At 41.6% G+C, this 15,042-nt stretch overlaps 1 protein-coding gene across 8 annotated transcripts in view; it reads left to right on the top strand.

Moving 5' to 3' along the window:
* Nucleotides 1-15,042, top strand: part of IFT88 (intraflagellar transport 88) — a 128,426-nt gene that overhangs the window by 92,172 nt on the left and 21,212 nt on the right. For 7 of the 8 annotated variants that reach the window (XR_746746.2, XM_030922308.1, XM_010352976.2 and 4 more), the window contains one exon: nucleotides 9,325-9,431. Coding sequence is in view for 7 of the 8 variants with exons in the window: in XM_030922308.1 (XP_030778168.1) it covers nucleotides 9,325-9,431 (107 nt within the window). In the remaining variant the exon portion in view is untranslated. Of the gene's footprint in view, nucleotides 1-9,324; nucleotides 9,432-11,736; nucleotides 12,823-15,042 lie in introns of those variants that run through there. The other variant, XM_030922312.1, reaches the window with a different exon arrangement.

Genomic DNA, 15,042 nt, shown 5'->3' with positions numbered 1-15,042 from the left:
GCTGAGGTGGGCAGATCACCTGAGGTCAGGAGGTCAAGACCAGCCTGGCCAACAGAGTGAGATTCTGTCTCAAAATAAATAAATAAATAAACAAATAAATAAACAAATTTGTTCTTCAGTGACAATGAACACAAAACAATGCATTACAATTTAGTAAAAACAAATCTTTTCTGAGCCAAGTTTTCTGATGGCCAAGGACTAGATGTACTACATGTTTCTTCACTAATGTATTTCTCCATTTGGCTTTCAGAAATGCTCAACAGCAGTTAGCTTGGCTATGGTCTTTGGTAGGAGTATAGGAGCAGGGTGTTCTCTAATGCTGATTAGAAGTAGACTCATTAATTTAATAGCAGCAGTTTTCACAAATGCCAGTCAGGAAATAGGCTACATGGGAATTACTTCTGGAACTTTTTTTTTTTTTGAGACGGAGTTTTCTTCTTGTCATGTAGGCTGGAGTGCAGTGGCATGATCTTGGCTCATTGCAACCTCTGCCTCCCAGGTTCAAGAGATTCTCCCGCTTCAGCGTCCCTAGTAGCTGGGATTACAGGCGCACGCCACCACGCCCAGCTCATTTTTGTTTTTAGTAGAGACGGAGATTCTACTAAAAACAAAATCACTCTTCAAGCGATTCTCTCGCTTCAGCCTCCCAAACTGCTAGGATTGCAGGTGTGAGCCACCACACCCGGCCTAGAACTTTTTTCAAGTACAAATTTCTAGCCCTACCTAGAAAGATTTTCATTTAGATTTGCAGTGGATGCAGGCATCTGTTTTTTCCTATTTCTTTTTAAAGAACTTTCTATGTGATTCTTAATCTCAGTCATATTAGAGAACTAGTGCTTTAGAGATTAAATGAGAGATAGCAGTAATAACTTTTCTTGAAAGTGGAGCAACCCAAAAGTCTGCTAGGCCAGAGTTTCTCAGCCTTGGCACCTCTGACATTTGGGATTGTGCAGTTCCACATTGTGGGAGGCCATCCAGGAGGTTATGGAATGTTTAACAAAATCCTTTGCCGCTATCCAATAGATTAGCTAGTAGCGCTCCCACCCCAGAAATGTCCCTAGGTATTGCCAGTGTCTCTTGGGGGTGCAAAATTGATGCCAGTTGAGAACTCTTGTAGTAACCATAGCACCCCTGCACTGGGCCAGAAAGGGGAATGTCTTCAAGGAAGGCCAGGTTTTTTTTTTTTTTTTTTGAGACGGAGTCTCACTCTGTCGCAGGGGCTGGAGTGCAGTGGCCGGATCTCAGCTCACTGCAAGCTCCGCCTCCCGGGTTTCCGCCATTCTCCTGCCTCAGCCTCCCGAGTAGCTGGGACTACAGGCGCCCGCCACCTCGCCTGGCTAGTTTTTTGTATTTTTTAGTAGAGACGGGGTTTCACAGTGTTAGCCAGGATGGTCTCGATCTCCTGACCTCGTGATCCGCCCGTCTCGGCCTCCCAAAGTGCTGGGATTACAGGCTTGAGCCACCGCGCCTGGCCAAAGGCCAGGTTTTTTTCTTAAGAGTATGAGTCACTCTAAGAATCAAAAGAATGATTGTCTATGCCATAGGGGGTGTCTAAGATAACTTTGGCCTATTTAATTTTCAAAACAAATGTAATCAATACTCTACCTTAACTGTAGTCGTAGAAAAAACATTTACACCCGTGGAATGTGCTGTTTTAAGAAGAGTAGTTTTCTAGATAAAACTAGCAGGATAATTTAGTTTTAAAATATATTATTCACCAAAAATTGACCTGCTTTACAGAGTTACAGACGATATACTAAATTTCAGAGAACATCCACCAAAAATAATGATTTTTACTTTACATTAAATGTTTCTGGCTATGCGTGATGGCTCATGTCTGTAATCTCTACACTTTGGGAGACCAAGGCCGGAGGATTGCTTGACCCCAGGAATTCAAGACTAGCCTGGGAAACATAGCAAGACCTCATCTCTTCTAAATATGAAAAAAATAGCAGGGCATGGTGGCGTGCTCTTATAGTTCCAGCTGCTGAGGAGGCTGAGACGGAGGGATCACTTGAACCCAGGACTTCCAAATTGCAGTGAGCTGTGATTGTGCCACTGCGCTCCAGCCTGGGCATCTCTAAATCAAAAAAAAAAAAATTCCTAAGCCACTCTTTATTTGCAGAAAGTACAAATTACCTTCTTATTATGAATTATTAATATAAATGTATATGCAAAGGCAATTTATATAGTAATGTGTGACATTTTAAGTTACTTTATACTATTAACTTCTACAATACTTTAATGGTTTTTTTTTTTTTTTTTTTTTTTGAGACAGAGTCTCACTCTGTCACCCAGGCTAGAGTGCAGTGGTGCGATCTCGGTTCACCGTAACCTCTGTTGCCCGGGTTCAAGTAATTCTCCTGCCTCAGCCTCCCTAGTAGCTGGGATTACAGGTGCCTGCCACCATGCCCAGCTAATTTTTGTAGTTTTAGTAGGGATGGGGTTTCACCATCTTGGCCAGGCTGGTCTTGAACTCCTGACCTTATGATCTACCCACCTCGGCCTCCCAAAGTGCTGGGATTACAGGTGTGAGCCACCGTGCCCGGTTCACTTTAATGGTCTTAAATTGCTTGTATATTTACAAATTATTGTGGAGTTGAGTGACTACTCTGTTCCAGACGTTGTTCTGGCACTGTGGATGTAGCAGAAAACAAAACAGACCAAAACTTTGGTGTCATGGAATTTGTTTCTAGTAGGAAGAGAAAAGACAATACACAAATAATATCAGTAGTTATAAGTACTATGAAGGAAAAACAGGTAAGGAGATAGAGAATATGGGAGGGGCTGGTATTTGAGACAGGGTTGTCATGGAAGGGCTTTCTATTAAATTAGCATTTGAGCAGAGACCTGAAAGAATAGAAAGAAGCAAGCCGTGACAATGTGGACGTCAGTGTGGTCGAAGCACAGTGGACGATGTGATGGGGAGAGAGAGGCAGAATGGGCGGGCCAGGACCTGTAGATCCTCACAGGCCTTAGATCAGGCTTCAGATTATATTTTTGGGGAGATGATGAACCATTGGAGGATTTTGTGTGGAAGAATAATACAATTTGACATATGTTTTCAAAAGGTTCTAAAGTATGATTAACTCAAGCTTCTGTACCTGAGATCCAAATCAAAAGATTGTTTTGGCTGCTGTATGGAGAATAAGCTGGGGTGGGCAGTACCTAAATGCAAAATCACAGTATTCACTTGGACTAATGAGATAGCAGTGGAGGTGGGCAAGACGGATTCTGAATATGTGTAAAAAGGTATCAGTGCCAGCACTTGCTGGCCATTTAGATGTGAGACATGAGGGAGAGAGTGTCATGGGTGACTGCACAAATATAGCTCTGGGCAGCTGGAAGGATGGAGCTGCCATCCACTGAGATGTGGGAAACTGGGGAAGAAGCAGCTTTTGGAGGGAAAAATCAAACCCCTTTTTCAGATGTGTTGTGTTTGAGCTGCCTCTTCAGTGTCCAAGAGGATGTGTTAAATAAGCACTTAGGGAGAAGTTGGGGCCATCTTCATATACATTTATTTCAGCATGTTTAGCACACATTTTTGTGTTCTGTTATTATATATACTATCAGTAATATTTTTGAAAAAAATGAGTGTTCACTAGCTTTAAGACTTTCCTGTTTCTTTATCCATTCATTTGTTCCCCAAAACTTTTACCAACTATTTTTTATGTGCTGGGGATACAACAGATATATCAACTTGATTTCTGCCTCCTAGGACTCACAAATAGTTAACTGATATGGGATAATAAATGAGATAACTGAAAAATGTGCAAAGTGCTGTCAAAATACAGAGGAGCTCTTAACTCTGCCCAAACTAGGGGACGATTGACATAATTAGGTTTTACAGAGGAGGTAACATTTGAAGTGGCCTTGAAGGGTATGTTTACCAGGAAGGGAAGGCAGGAACAGGCACTGCAGGTAGACAAGCAGCATTAGTAAGGGCAGAGATAGAGGGATGCAGAGTCTATTTCAAAAGGTAGTCTATTGTGGAAAACGTAGCAGATTGAACATGTGTTTTCTTATACTACAAACCAAAAAAAGACAGTTTATAAAAATTATAAATGCAGCTGGGCACGGTGGCACACACCTGTAATCCCAGCACTTTGGGAGGCCGAGGCGGATGAATCACGAGGCTAGGAGTTCAAGACCAGCCTGGCCAACATAGTGAAACCCCCTATCTACTAAAAATACAAAAAATTAGCTGGGCGTAGTGTCGGGCACCTGTAATCCCAGCTACTCAAGAGGCTGAGACAGGCTAATCGCTTGAACCCAGGAGGCAGAGAGGTTGCAGTGAGCCAAGATCACGCCACTGTGCTCCAGCCCAGGTGATAGAGCAAGACTCCATCTAAAAAAGAAAAAAAAAAAAATTATAAATGCACAAGAGCAAAGAGATAATTAAATTTTAGGAAAGTTTTCTGCTTAGCAGATTAGAAGAACTGCAGGAGTAGGTAGGTAGTGGAGAAGTCAGCAGAAGCAAAACAAGTCATGACATAGAACCCCAGGAAATCCCAGGAATTGGAGGCATCAGAAAATGGGAGGTGTGCTGGCTGCTTCTGAAAACAAGAGGGTTGGCTACAAGTCTGGATTTTGGCTACAAGTCTGGACACAGCTAGATTTTCAAATGCCCTACCTACATCGTACAGCAGGAATTTAGGCAGAATGCAGTGATAATGTTGGTGATTGATGTGGGGAGATGAATTTGAAAGATATTTAACAGAGCCAAAATGATTAATTATAGAAGTAGGAAAAAGAGAAGAAAAACTTGGAACTTGAAGTTCAAGGAAAGAGAAGGGAGGGTGACATCTGAAGAATGTAGCAAGGTCCAGGGAAACTTTTTTTCTCTCTCTCTTTTTTTTTTTTTTTTTTTTTTTTGAGACAGAGTCTTGCTCTGTTGCCCAGGCTGGAGTGCAGTGGCGCAATCTTGGCTCACTGCAATCTCTGCCTCCCAGGTTCAAGCAGTTCTTGTGCCTCAGCCTCCTGAGTCAGCTGGAATCACAGGTGCACACCACCACATCTGGTTTTCTTTCTTTTTTTTTTTTTTTTTTGTATTTTTAGTAGAGATAGGGCTTCACCATATTTGCCAGGCTGGGGAAAACTTTTTTTTTTTAAAGGATGAATAGAGGTGAATGTTTCTTTGCCTAATGGGAATTATCTAGTAGAAAAGGAAAAATTGAAACTATGCCAGGGAAGGAATAACAGTATAGGATAGATAGGTTAACTTTTGAAAGGTACTAGAACCTTCCTCGTACAGGAGAATATTTAAAAGTCAGCCTAATGAAGAGGAGAAGGATTTTTTAATCAACATCCTTGTAGACCAAGTACAGGAACTAAGGCCAAGCCATACACTTCACTCTTGGCAAATACAAGGTCTTGATAGATCTTTCCTCATTTCAACCCAAATAAGAGAAAGCCAGTACAGAGCTATGAAAAAAAAATGCCATTAAAAAATAGTTTTTATGACCTAGAAAAATAGAAGAGTTCAAAAAAATTATTACAGGAACTAGAAGAAAATTTTTAGAAATATTTGGCCCCTTCTGTAAGATTCAAGAAATACATAACCTCTATTTACTTCAGAGGCAGAAAGTCACAGGCTGAGGCGAAAAGATAATAGAATGTTACAAAAGAAGGGGGATGATAATAGGACAATATATAAGAAAAAAGATAAAGAAAATAAAAATATACAGCAAAATTAAAATCTACCTGGAGGCAGTACAGAGCTGAAAATCATAGTAGTAATTGAAAAACTATGTTACTCCATAATTCTAAGAACAAAGACTGAATAAGATAAGATACAGAAGATAAGTAAGAGAAGGCCAAACGTGGTGGCTCATACTTGTAATCTTGGCACTTTGGGAGGCCAAGACAGGTGGATCACCTGACTTAAGGAGTTAGAGGCCAGCCTGGCCAACTTGGTGAAACCCCATCTCTACTAAAAACATAAAAATTAGCTGGGCCTGTTGGCGGGCGCCAATAGTCCCAACTACTCAAGAGACTGAGGCAGGAGAATTGCTTGAACCCAGGAGGCGGAGGTTTCAGTGAGTCAAGATGGTGCCACTGCATTACAGCCTGGGGGACAAGAACAAAACTCCATCTAAAAAAAAAAAAAGGACGAAAATAAGTAAGAGAAGCTTCCAAGATGGATGAATAGAAACAGCTCCAGTCTACAGCTACCAGCGAGATTGACACAAAAGATGGGTGATTTCTACATTTCCAACTGAGGTATCTGGTTCATCTCATTGGGACTGGTTGGACAGTGGGTGCAGCCTACAGAGGGCGAGCCGAAGCGGGGCAGAGCGTCGCCTCACCTGGGAAGCGCAAGGGATTGGGGGATTTCCCTTTCCTAGCCAAGGGAAGCCGTGAGTGACTGTACCTGGAGGAACAATACACTGCTGCCCAAATACTGCGCTTTTCCCACAGTCTTCACGACCAGCAGACCAGGAAATTCCCTCCTGTGCCTAGCTTGGCCGGTCCCACACACATGGAGCCTTGCTCACTGCTAGTGCAGCAGTCTGAGATCAACCTGGGACGCTGGAGCTTGGTTGGGGGAGGGGAGTTTGCCATTGCTGAGGCTTGAGTAGGTGGTTCTATGCGCACAGTGTAAACAAAGCAGCAGGCAAGTTTGAACTGGGTGGATCCCACCACAGCTTAGCAAGACCTGCTGCCTCTCTAGATTCCACCTCTGGGGGCAGGGCATATCTGAACAAAAGGCAGCAGACAGCTTCTGCAAACTTAAACGTCCCTGACTGACAGCTCTGAAGAGAGCAGTGGTTCTCCCAGCACAGTGTTCAAGCTCCGATAACAGACAGACTGCCTCCTCAAGTGGGTCGCTGACCCCCACGTAGCCTGACTGGGAGACCCCTCCCAGAAGGGGGTGACTGGCATCTCATACAGATGGGTGCCCGTCTGGGACGAAGCTGCCAGAAGAAGGATCAGGCAGCAGTATTTGCTGTTCTGCAGCCTCTGCTGGTGATACCCAGGCAAACAGGGTCTGGAGTGGACCTCCAGCAGACTCCAACAGACCTGCAGCTGAGGGGCCTGTCTGTTAGATGGAAAACTGAAAAACAGAAAGGAATAGCATGAACATCAGCAAAAAGGACACCCACACCAAAACCCATCCATAGGTCACCAACATCAAAGACCAAAGGTAGATAAAACCACAAAGATGGGGAGAAACAGAGCAGAAAGGCTGCAAATTCCAGAAACCAGAATGCCTCTTCTTCTCCAAAGGAACACAGCTTCTTGCCAGCAAGGAAACAAAACTGGATGGAGAATAAGTTTGACGAGCTGACAGAAGTAGGCTTCAGAAGGTCGGTAATAACAAACTTCTCTGAGCTGAAGGAGCACGTTCTAACCCATTGCAAGGAAGCTAAAAACCTTGAAAAAAGGCTGGACGAATGGCTAACTAGAATAACCAGTGCAGAGAAGAGCATAAATGACCTGATAGAGCTGAAAACCACAGTATGAGAACTTTGTGAAGCATACACAAGCTTCAGTAGCCAATTCAAGTGGAAGAAAGGATATCAGTGATTGAAGATCAAATTAATGAAATAAAGCAAGAAGACAAGATTAGAGAAAAAAGAGTGAAAAGAAACATAGCCTCTAAGAAATATGGGACTATGTGAAAAGACCAAATCTACGTATGATTGGTGTACCTGAAAGTGACAGGGAGAATGGAACCAAGTTAGAAAACACTCTTCAGGATATTGTCCAGGAGGACTTCCCCAACCTAGGAAGGCAGGCCAACATTCAAATTCAGGAAATACAGAGAATGCCACCAATGAGAACAAAGATACAACATACCAGAATCTCTGGGACACATTTAAAGCAGTGAGTAGAGGGAAATTTATAGCACTAAATGCCCACAAGAGAAAGCAGGAAAGATCTAAAATTGACACCCTAACATCACAATTAAAAGAACTAGAGAAGCAAGAGCAAACACATTCAAAAGCTAGCAGAAGGCAAGAAATATCTAAGATCAGAGCACAACTGAAGGAGATAGAGACACAAAAAACCCTTCAAAAAATCAATGAATCCAGGAGCTGGTTTTTTGAAAAGATCAACAAAATTGATAGACCACCTGGCCACTTTGGTGAAACCGCATCTCTACTAAAAATACAAAAATTAGCTGGGCGTGGTGGTGGGTGTCTGTAATCCCAGCTACTTGGAAGGCTGAGGCAGGAGAATTGCTTGAACCTGGGAGGCGCAGGTTGCAGTGAGCCAAGATCGCACCACTGCACTCCATCCTGGGTGACAGAGTGAGACTCTGTCTCAGAAAAAAAAAAAAAAGGTCATAATGTTTGGATTCAGTGATTCCACTGTAAAGTAACTGAGGAGCATAAAAAGAAATATAAAAATCTTTGGTTTTGTCTCTGGATGGATGAGTAATGAGTAACTTTTATTTTTTATTTTTTACCTTTGTATGTTTTATAAATTCTCTATAATGACCTGCATTGCAGTTGTATTGAAGGAAAATATTATTTTTAAATGAGATAATAAAAATATTTTAAAGTAATTTAGACCACAAATGACAAAGGCCATTCTTATAAATGTAAAAGCAAAATTATTGTGTTTTTAGCATTGACTGAATGTTTTAAAATGTTGCTGATTTTAGAAGCAACACAAGCTTGAATGAAAAAGCAAATTCCAGGAGACCGTAAACAGAGCAATACCATTTTATAAACCCAATAGCAAGCAGAACTAAACAATATGTCATCTGGTGATGTGTATAAAGTGAGGGAAGATTTTGTTGTTGTTATTGTTTACAAGACATGATGAACACAAAACTTTTTATTGTGATTTTATATATTTGATGTCAACTGTAAGACCAGCAACTGTAAAATACATCTTTTTTATCTTCCTAGTACTTTGCACGTAGTGTGAATAATACTTATTTTAAAAATGAATTTACTGACAGTAATAACATTTATTAGTAATGATTATTATATGTATAAACTGCCTACACTTTTTAGCCTAGTCTGTCTTACAGCTCTTTATATGTATTTATGAAACTGCTATAGAACATTAACAAATGTTACATTTGCCTTCTAAGTTCTCTGCCAGCAGTGTCCTATGCCATGATCCTTCTAGGTTCTGGCAGCGTGAGGACAGGACACATGGAGAGAGACCCTTTAAACCTCCTTCCAAGGAAGTCAGTTCTCCCTGGTCCAGAGATTGCAAAGTGTAATTATTTTCAGGAGAAAAGTACTGTTTGTAAGCACCATTCCTACCTGTATCCCAAAAGACTGAGTTCATTGATTTATTAAGCTTCTAACAAATATATTGTGCCTATATTCTTTCCTAAATGTATATTTTACAATTTAGGTCTGCGTTTCTTGGTTCGTCTCTGCACAGATCTTGGATTAAAAGATGCTCAAGAATATGCCAGAAAACTGAAGAGGTTGGAAAAAATGAAAGAAATAAGGGAACAGGTATCTCATATGGGCCCAAAACTGCTCTCTGTTAATTTTTAGAATGTCAGCCTTCTATAGTTCAAATGTGTGATGTTAGGAACTTCTATAAGAAAACAGAGTTGAAATTTTTTTTCTGCTCTAACATAATAGGAGGAATAATTAAAACTCTAGTTTGAGGATAAAATTCTGGCAAAAGTGGATTCCCAGGGAGAGAAAGTGCAATAGATTTCATATTATCTTAGTGGATAGCTACTAACAGACAAATAATTTTCCACAACATGAAATAACTTACAGTTTAATTTGAAGACATAATTTTAATTGGAAAGTCCTGTGGACCATGAGAGACAATTACTTCTCTGCAACAATGGAATCTGTGAGTGTGTACTCTAACAAGTTTTCTAGGTGATTTTTATTGTCACCAAAGTTTGAGAAGCACTCAGGCTTTATGCTTCTGAAGCAAACACCAACTTGATCAAACACCAACTCAGGATATAGAAGCTGATTTAAGAGGTGAAAAAGTAGACATAAAATATATCAGGGGATGGATTTTTAAAAATTGTTTTAAAATGGAAAAAGATTTGTATAAACTTAAGAGAGGAAGATAAACCAATTCAGATTTATGTGGATCAGGGTAATTTCTCTTGCTGAGTCCCTAACTCCTGTTTTAAAATGTTGAAGTTTTATCTAAAATGATTTTTCAGAGAAATTAGTCCTCTTTCTGGAACTATTATGGAAAGGAAGACTGTTCTCTTTTTTGTGCTTGGGGGATCCACATTTTTGGGTAAGAAGGAAACTTTATACATTGTACATAGTACATTCATTAGTGCCAGCAAGAAGCGATTGTGGCACTGGGTTGTTGGCCAGGCGAGACAGACTCACTCTCAGCCCTCCATTCCTGAACACTGCGAGCCCCATAGTGGTGTGGACCAGCCCCTGGAAAGTAAACCATGTAGCAGTGCTGTTTTTTAAAATATGTGTTGCTTTTCTGCTTCACTGAACATGAAAAACATTAGCAGACAAACAAAGAGGTCTGTCAAAGCAAGAGTGTATGTTTGGAATAGAGCAAAATGGAAAGAGCAGGGCTTGAGGAATGAATATTTTAAATATGAAAAAGGGAGAAAAAAACAGCCAAAACACCAAAGAAGTTTGGAGAATAAAGGTAAACTATTAAGAAAGAAAAGAAAATAGGCTGGGCGCGGGGTGGCTCAAGCCTGTAATCCCAGCACTTTGGGAGGCCGAGACGGGTGGATCACGAGGTCAGGAGATCGAGACCATCCTGGCTAACACGGTGAAACCCCGTCTCTACTAAAAAAATACAAAAAATTAGCCGGGCGAGGTGGCGGCGCCTGTAGTCCCAGCTACACGGGAGGCTGAGGCAGGAGAATGACGTGAACCCGGGAGGCGGAGCTTGCAGTGAGCCGAGATTGCGCCACTGCACTCCAGCCTGGGCGACAGAACGAGACTCTGTCTCAAAAAAAAAAATAAAGAAAGAAAATAAATAATAGAGGCCAGGCCCGGTGGCTCACGCCTGTAATCCCAACACTTTGGGAGGCCGAGGTGGGCGGATCACGAGGTCAGGAGATCGAGACCATCCCGGCTAACCATGAAACCCCGTCTCTACTAAAAATACAAAAAATTAGCCGGGCGTGGTGGCGGGTGCCTGTAGTCTCAGCGACTCAGGAGACTGAGGCAGGAGAATGGTGTGAACCCGGGAGTCAGAGCTTGCAGTGAGCTGAGATCATGTCACTGCACTCCAGCCTGGGCAACAGAGTAAGACTCTGTCTCAAAAATAAAAAAGAGACAAAATACAGAATATTTTCATTGCTAGTCTGAAGATAAAAATATATTCAATTTTTAAATCAAATTTCTGAATTTTCAGAATATTCAAATAGAAAAATGCTGTTTCAATATTTGCCAGTTTTCCCCCAAAGTAATCAGGAAACAATGCCAAGAAATGCTTTCTTTTGGCCAGATTGACAAAATAGCATGAGACATTCAGAATTAATATGTCATTGGTACCTATACCCAAATTTCCAGTTATTACCAAAATACAATGAAAATAAACATACAGTTGAGTTGAACAGAACCCCTTTTGGTTATATTTCTTAAAAGGAGAGAGATCCAGTATTAAGATCCCATATTTAGCTTTAAAAGTAACCAAACTAAAAAATGCAATTTTAAAAAAAGTTTGTATGTGTAATAATGACTACAAGAATGTCTTGTACAATTTATATATTATTGACGAAAGTCAGCAAAACTACTGAACAGAATATATCCTTAGTACAAAACTGGTGGTGATTTGCGTGTTGATTACGTTTTCTAGGACAAGATCACCAGTCACTTCTTCAAGGCCATTGATTTCAGATAGTCTCGTGTTAGCCTCTCTGTTGATTCGCTGGGAAAACATTGATTATGATCTGCCATGCGTCTGGAGGACACAGTGAGGCCCAGGAGTTGGCCCTGGTGCCTGAGGCACTCGAGGCAGAGCTGTGGGACGGAGAGGGGAGGGTCTTCGCTCCAGAGGAGGTACTCAGAGGCAGTTCCCGGAGGGCTTGTGTTTGGAGTGGGCATGATTGGACACTTGGAGTTTGGGGTGGAGAGAAAAAAATGTGGGCAGAGGTCTGAGGACAGGAAGTTAAGGCCACGTTTATGGGTTCTTTGGAATTGAAGCCACTAAGGAATGTTTTTAGTTTTGTTTTGTTTTGAATTTACAGTCAGGGCCAATCTTCTTAAGAACCCTTAACTACGTAACAAGTAACTGCTCCTTGTTCCATAAGACAGAAACCCAATTCTTAGGAAGTAAAAGCATAGTACGGTGGACGGAACCCTGGACTTTTTTCCTGACATGACCATTGGTCAACCAGGTGATCTGGAATGGACGTTTAGCTTTCTGGACCTCATTCTTATCAGCTGTAAAATGAGGATAGTGTTCTAGCTTTGAACTTCTCAAACTATCTGTGGTGAAATTATTTTTTGCCAGTCTGTCACTGACATTACTAGAAAAATGATCCTGTACTTGGATGTCAGCTGGGTCCAACATCCAGTAACATTTTGGTGCTGTGCAAGTTTGTAGGCACTTGCCCTCTGTTCATCTCATTGAGGACAGGTGGCACTTTGTGGGCCATCAGTGGTTTCCAGACCCCACTCTGGGTGGCCCATTCTGGATGACCCATAGGATCCACCAGCTCATAATGGTTCTTCCAGTCTCCAGAAGAGTGGCATGCGAGTTTATGGTCACAGATTCATAATAAAGAGTAGGTTTAAAGGGAAAAAATGTTTATTTTCTGTCTTCCAGCATTTATTCACTTAATTTGTTCAGTTATTTTATTTGTGGCTACTTTGCTCCTCCATTCTGTGCCTTCTCTCATTTTTTTTTTCCAAAGTGAGAATGACATAATATTTTTTCCAGATTAGGAATCCCATCTTTTTTCCGTATTTATTAAAACAATAAACACTCTTTTAAAAATACAGGAAAATTGCTTTTGTAAATAATTTTTAATCCAAATAAAAATGTATAAAGAAAAAAGTGAAAATCACCTATCCCACCACTTAGACATCACTGTTATCATTCCCCCTTCCCAGGCATTTTTACAAATATATACAAACATATATCAACACATATATTTTTAGTGGGACTTTTTTTTAAAACAAAAATGAGATTTTAACAAAAAATACTGTTTTATAAGCTTTTCCACCCATTTCACAAAATAACATGGACCACTTCCTATGTCAGTAAATATAGATTTCCATCACTTTGTGCTCCATATTTTGTTACATGGCTGTTTCCTGCACATTTTAGTGTTGATATGATAAGAATCATTTATGTCAATCATTGTTTAAATGCTTCCTCTCTTATCTACCATGAGGCCTTACCTCACATCCACTCCAAAGTGATAAGAATTTCTGTGAACTTTATGAAGTGTTAAAACTCTGGAAAGTTGAGGGAAATAATTTTGAAAAGTGTGTCTCCTACTTGAGCCCTCATATACCATACGATGAGAATGTCGTCATCACTATGTTTAACAAGTGTTTACTGTGCTCCTAAAACGTACCCATGCCTGTGCTAGATCTGCGGTGGGTCGCATGTCAGATGAGTCTGTGTGAGACTTGGGCCCCTGAGAGCATGTGGTGTCATGGCAGGAATTCCCTGCCCAGTGTGCCCTGAGGAGCAGCAGTGCCCACAGCCCAGGGTGTTCCCCGTGGAGTCAGGGAGCTTGAACTGCAGGCCCTCATTTGCATTGCCTCTGTCTAATAAATTTTTATTTTTGCATTCATTTCATTTTCACAGTTTTTTGGTTTGGTTTTTTGTTTTCTTTTTTGTATTTTTTTTTTAGTAGAGACGGGATTTCACCATGTGGGTCAGGCTGGTCTTGAACTCTTGACCTTGTGATCCGCCCACCTCAGCCTCTCGAAGTGCTGGGATTACAGGTGTGAGCCACTGCGCCCGGCCCATTTTCACAGTTTTGTATCCTCTTTCTCAGAAAGTTTCCCCCAAACTGTATAAGCTTCTGGCCCCACACATTCTGGATCTGCCCCACTGTCACCATTCTTTATCCTTCCAGCCAAAGAACAATGTACTTTATCTGTACTTGATCTTTATTTTCTCATTTCCCAGGTGCTCTTCAAATCAGTCGAACCTTGGCTACCTCCATTCACACTGCTAAAACTACCCTCACTAAGATTATTCACTTACATAGCAGTCAATATGATGGACACTCTTAACTTTCCGTCTGCCTGACTTAGCAGCAGCTCTGTATATGTGGCCCCTCCTGGCTTCCTGCAGTTCCTCTGGACTGCACTGAGGCCACTTTACCTCCATCACACACTTAAAGGGCAAGGTCAGCTGCTGGGCAGCCCTGGAATACCCAGGGGCGCATCACAGAGTCTGTCCCATTGCCCGGTGGGATTGCTGTTGGCAGCAGCTCTGTCTCTTGGGTGTTTACTTTGCATCTCCAAAGGAAGAACTTAGATCATCCCTGAAAACACTACTGAGCAGAGCTCTGTTGTGTGAATGGTATGAGAGATGTGCAGTTAACTGAGTCTTGACAGTTGAGATTTCTTTTTTTTTTTCTTACATAGTAGGCACATTCTTAGGGAGTTCTTTGAGCTTAGAACCTTATCAAACTAAGGTTTTGATCAATGTTTTGGTTTTACTTTTGAAGTTGCCTTCTCTATAACTTCCACAAGAAATCCTTGCTACAGCTATTGCAATGGTTAGTACACAAGACTCATGGTGGAGTTCACTGATTCTCAGCTGCGAATAGGCATTCACTTGGAAAAGAACACCACATTCTCTGTGCACAGGAGGTTGATGAAGGAGAAAGACAAGCTGGTAGAGTGGGACCCTAAGCATAATGAGAGCACATGGAGCCAGCCCCAACGAGGGGACACACAGGGGGTCTCCTGAGGAGATGAGAGAGGAGGAAATAGCTGAAAAGATGAGGAAGGGCAGGCGGACAGGGAGTAGCTGACCCATCCATGCAGGGTCCATGCCAGCTGGCATATCCAAGGAGATGCTGTTTTCCTTTTATTCTCTAAGCAGGCGGGACAGTCAGTTCCAAAAGTGATGAGGACAAAAAGTGGTGTCTGTGAGAAGTGAGATGGCCTGCATGGAGCACAGGGGAGGACC

Source organism: Rhinopithecus roxellana, chromosome 18, assembly GCF_007565055.1.
Source record: "Rhinopithecus roxellana isolate Shanxi Qingling chromosome 18, ASM756505v1, whole genome shotgun sequence".
In the NCBI taxonomy this organism is placed as follows: domain Eukaryota; kingdom Metazoa; phylum Chordata; class Mammalia; order Primates; family Cercopithecidae; genus Rhinopithecus; species Rhinopithecus roxellana.
This window is presented reverse-complemented; position numbering and strand designations above follow the sequence as displayed.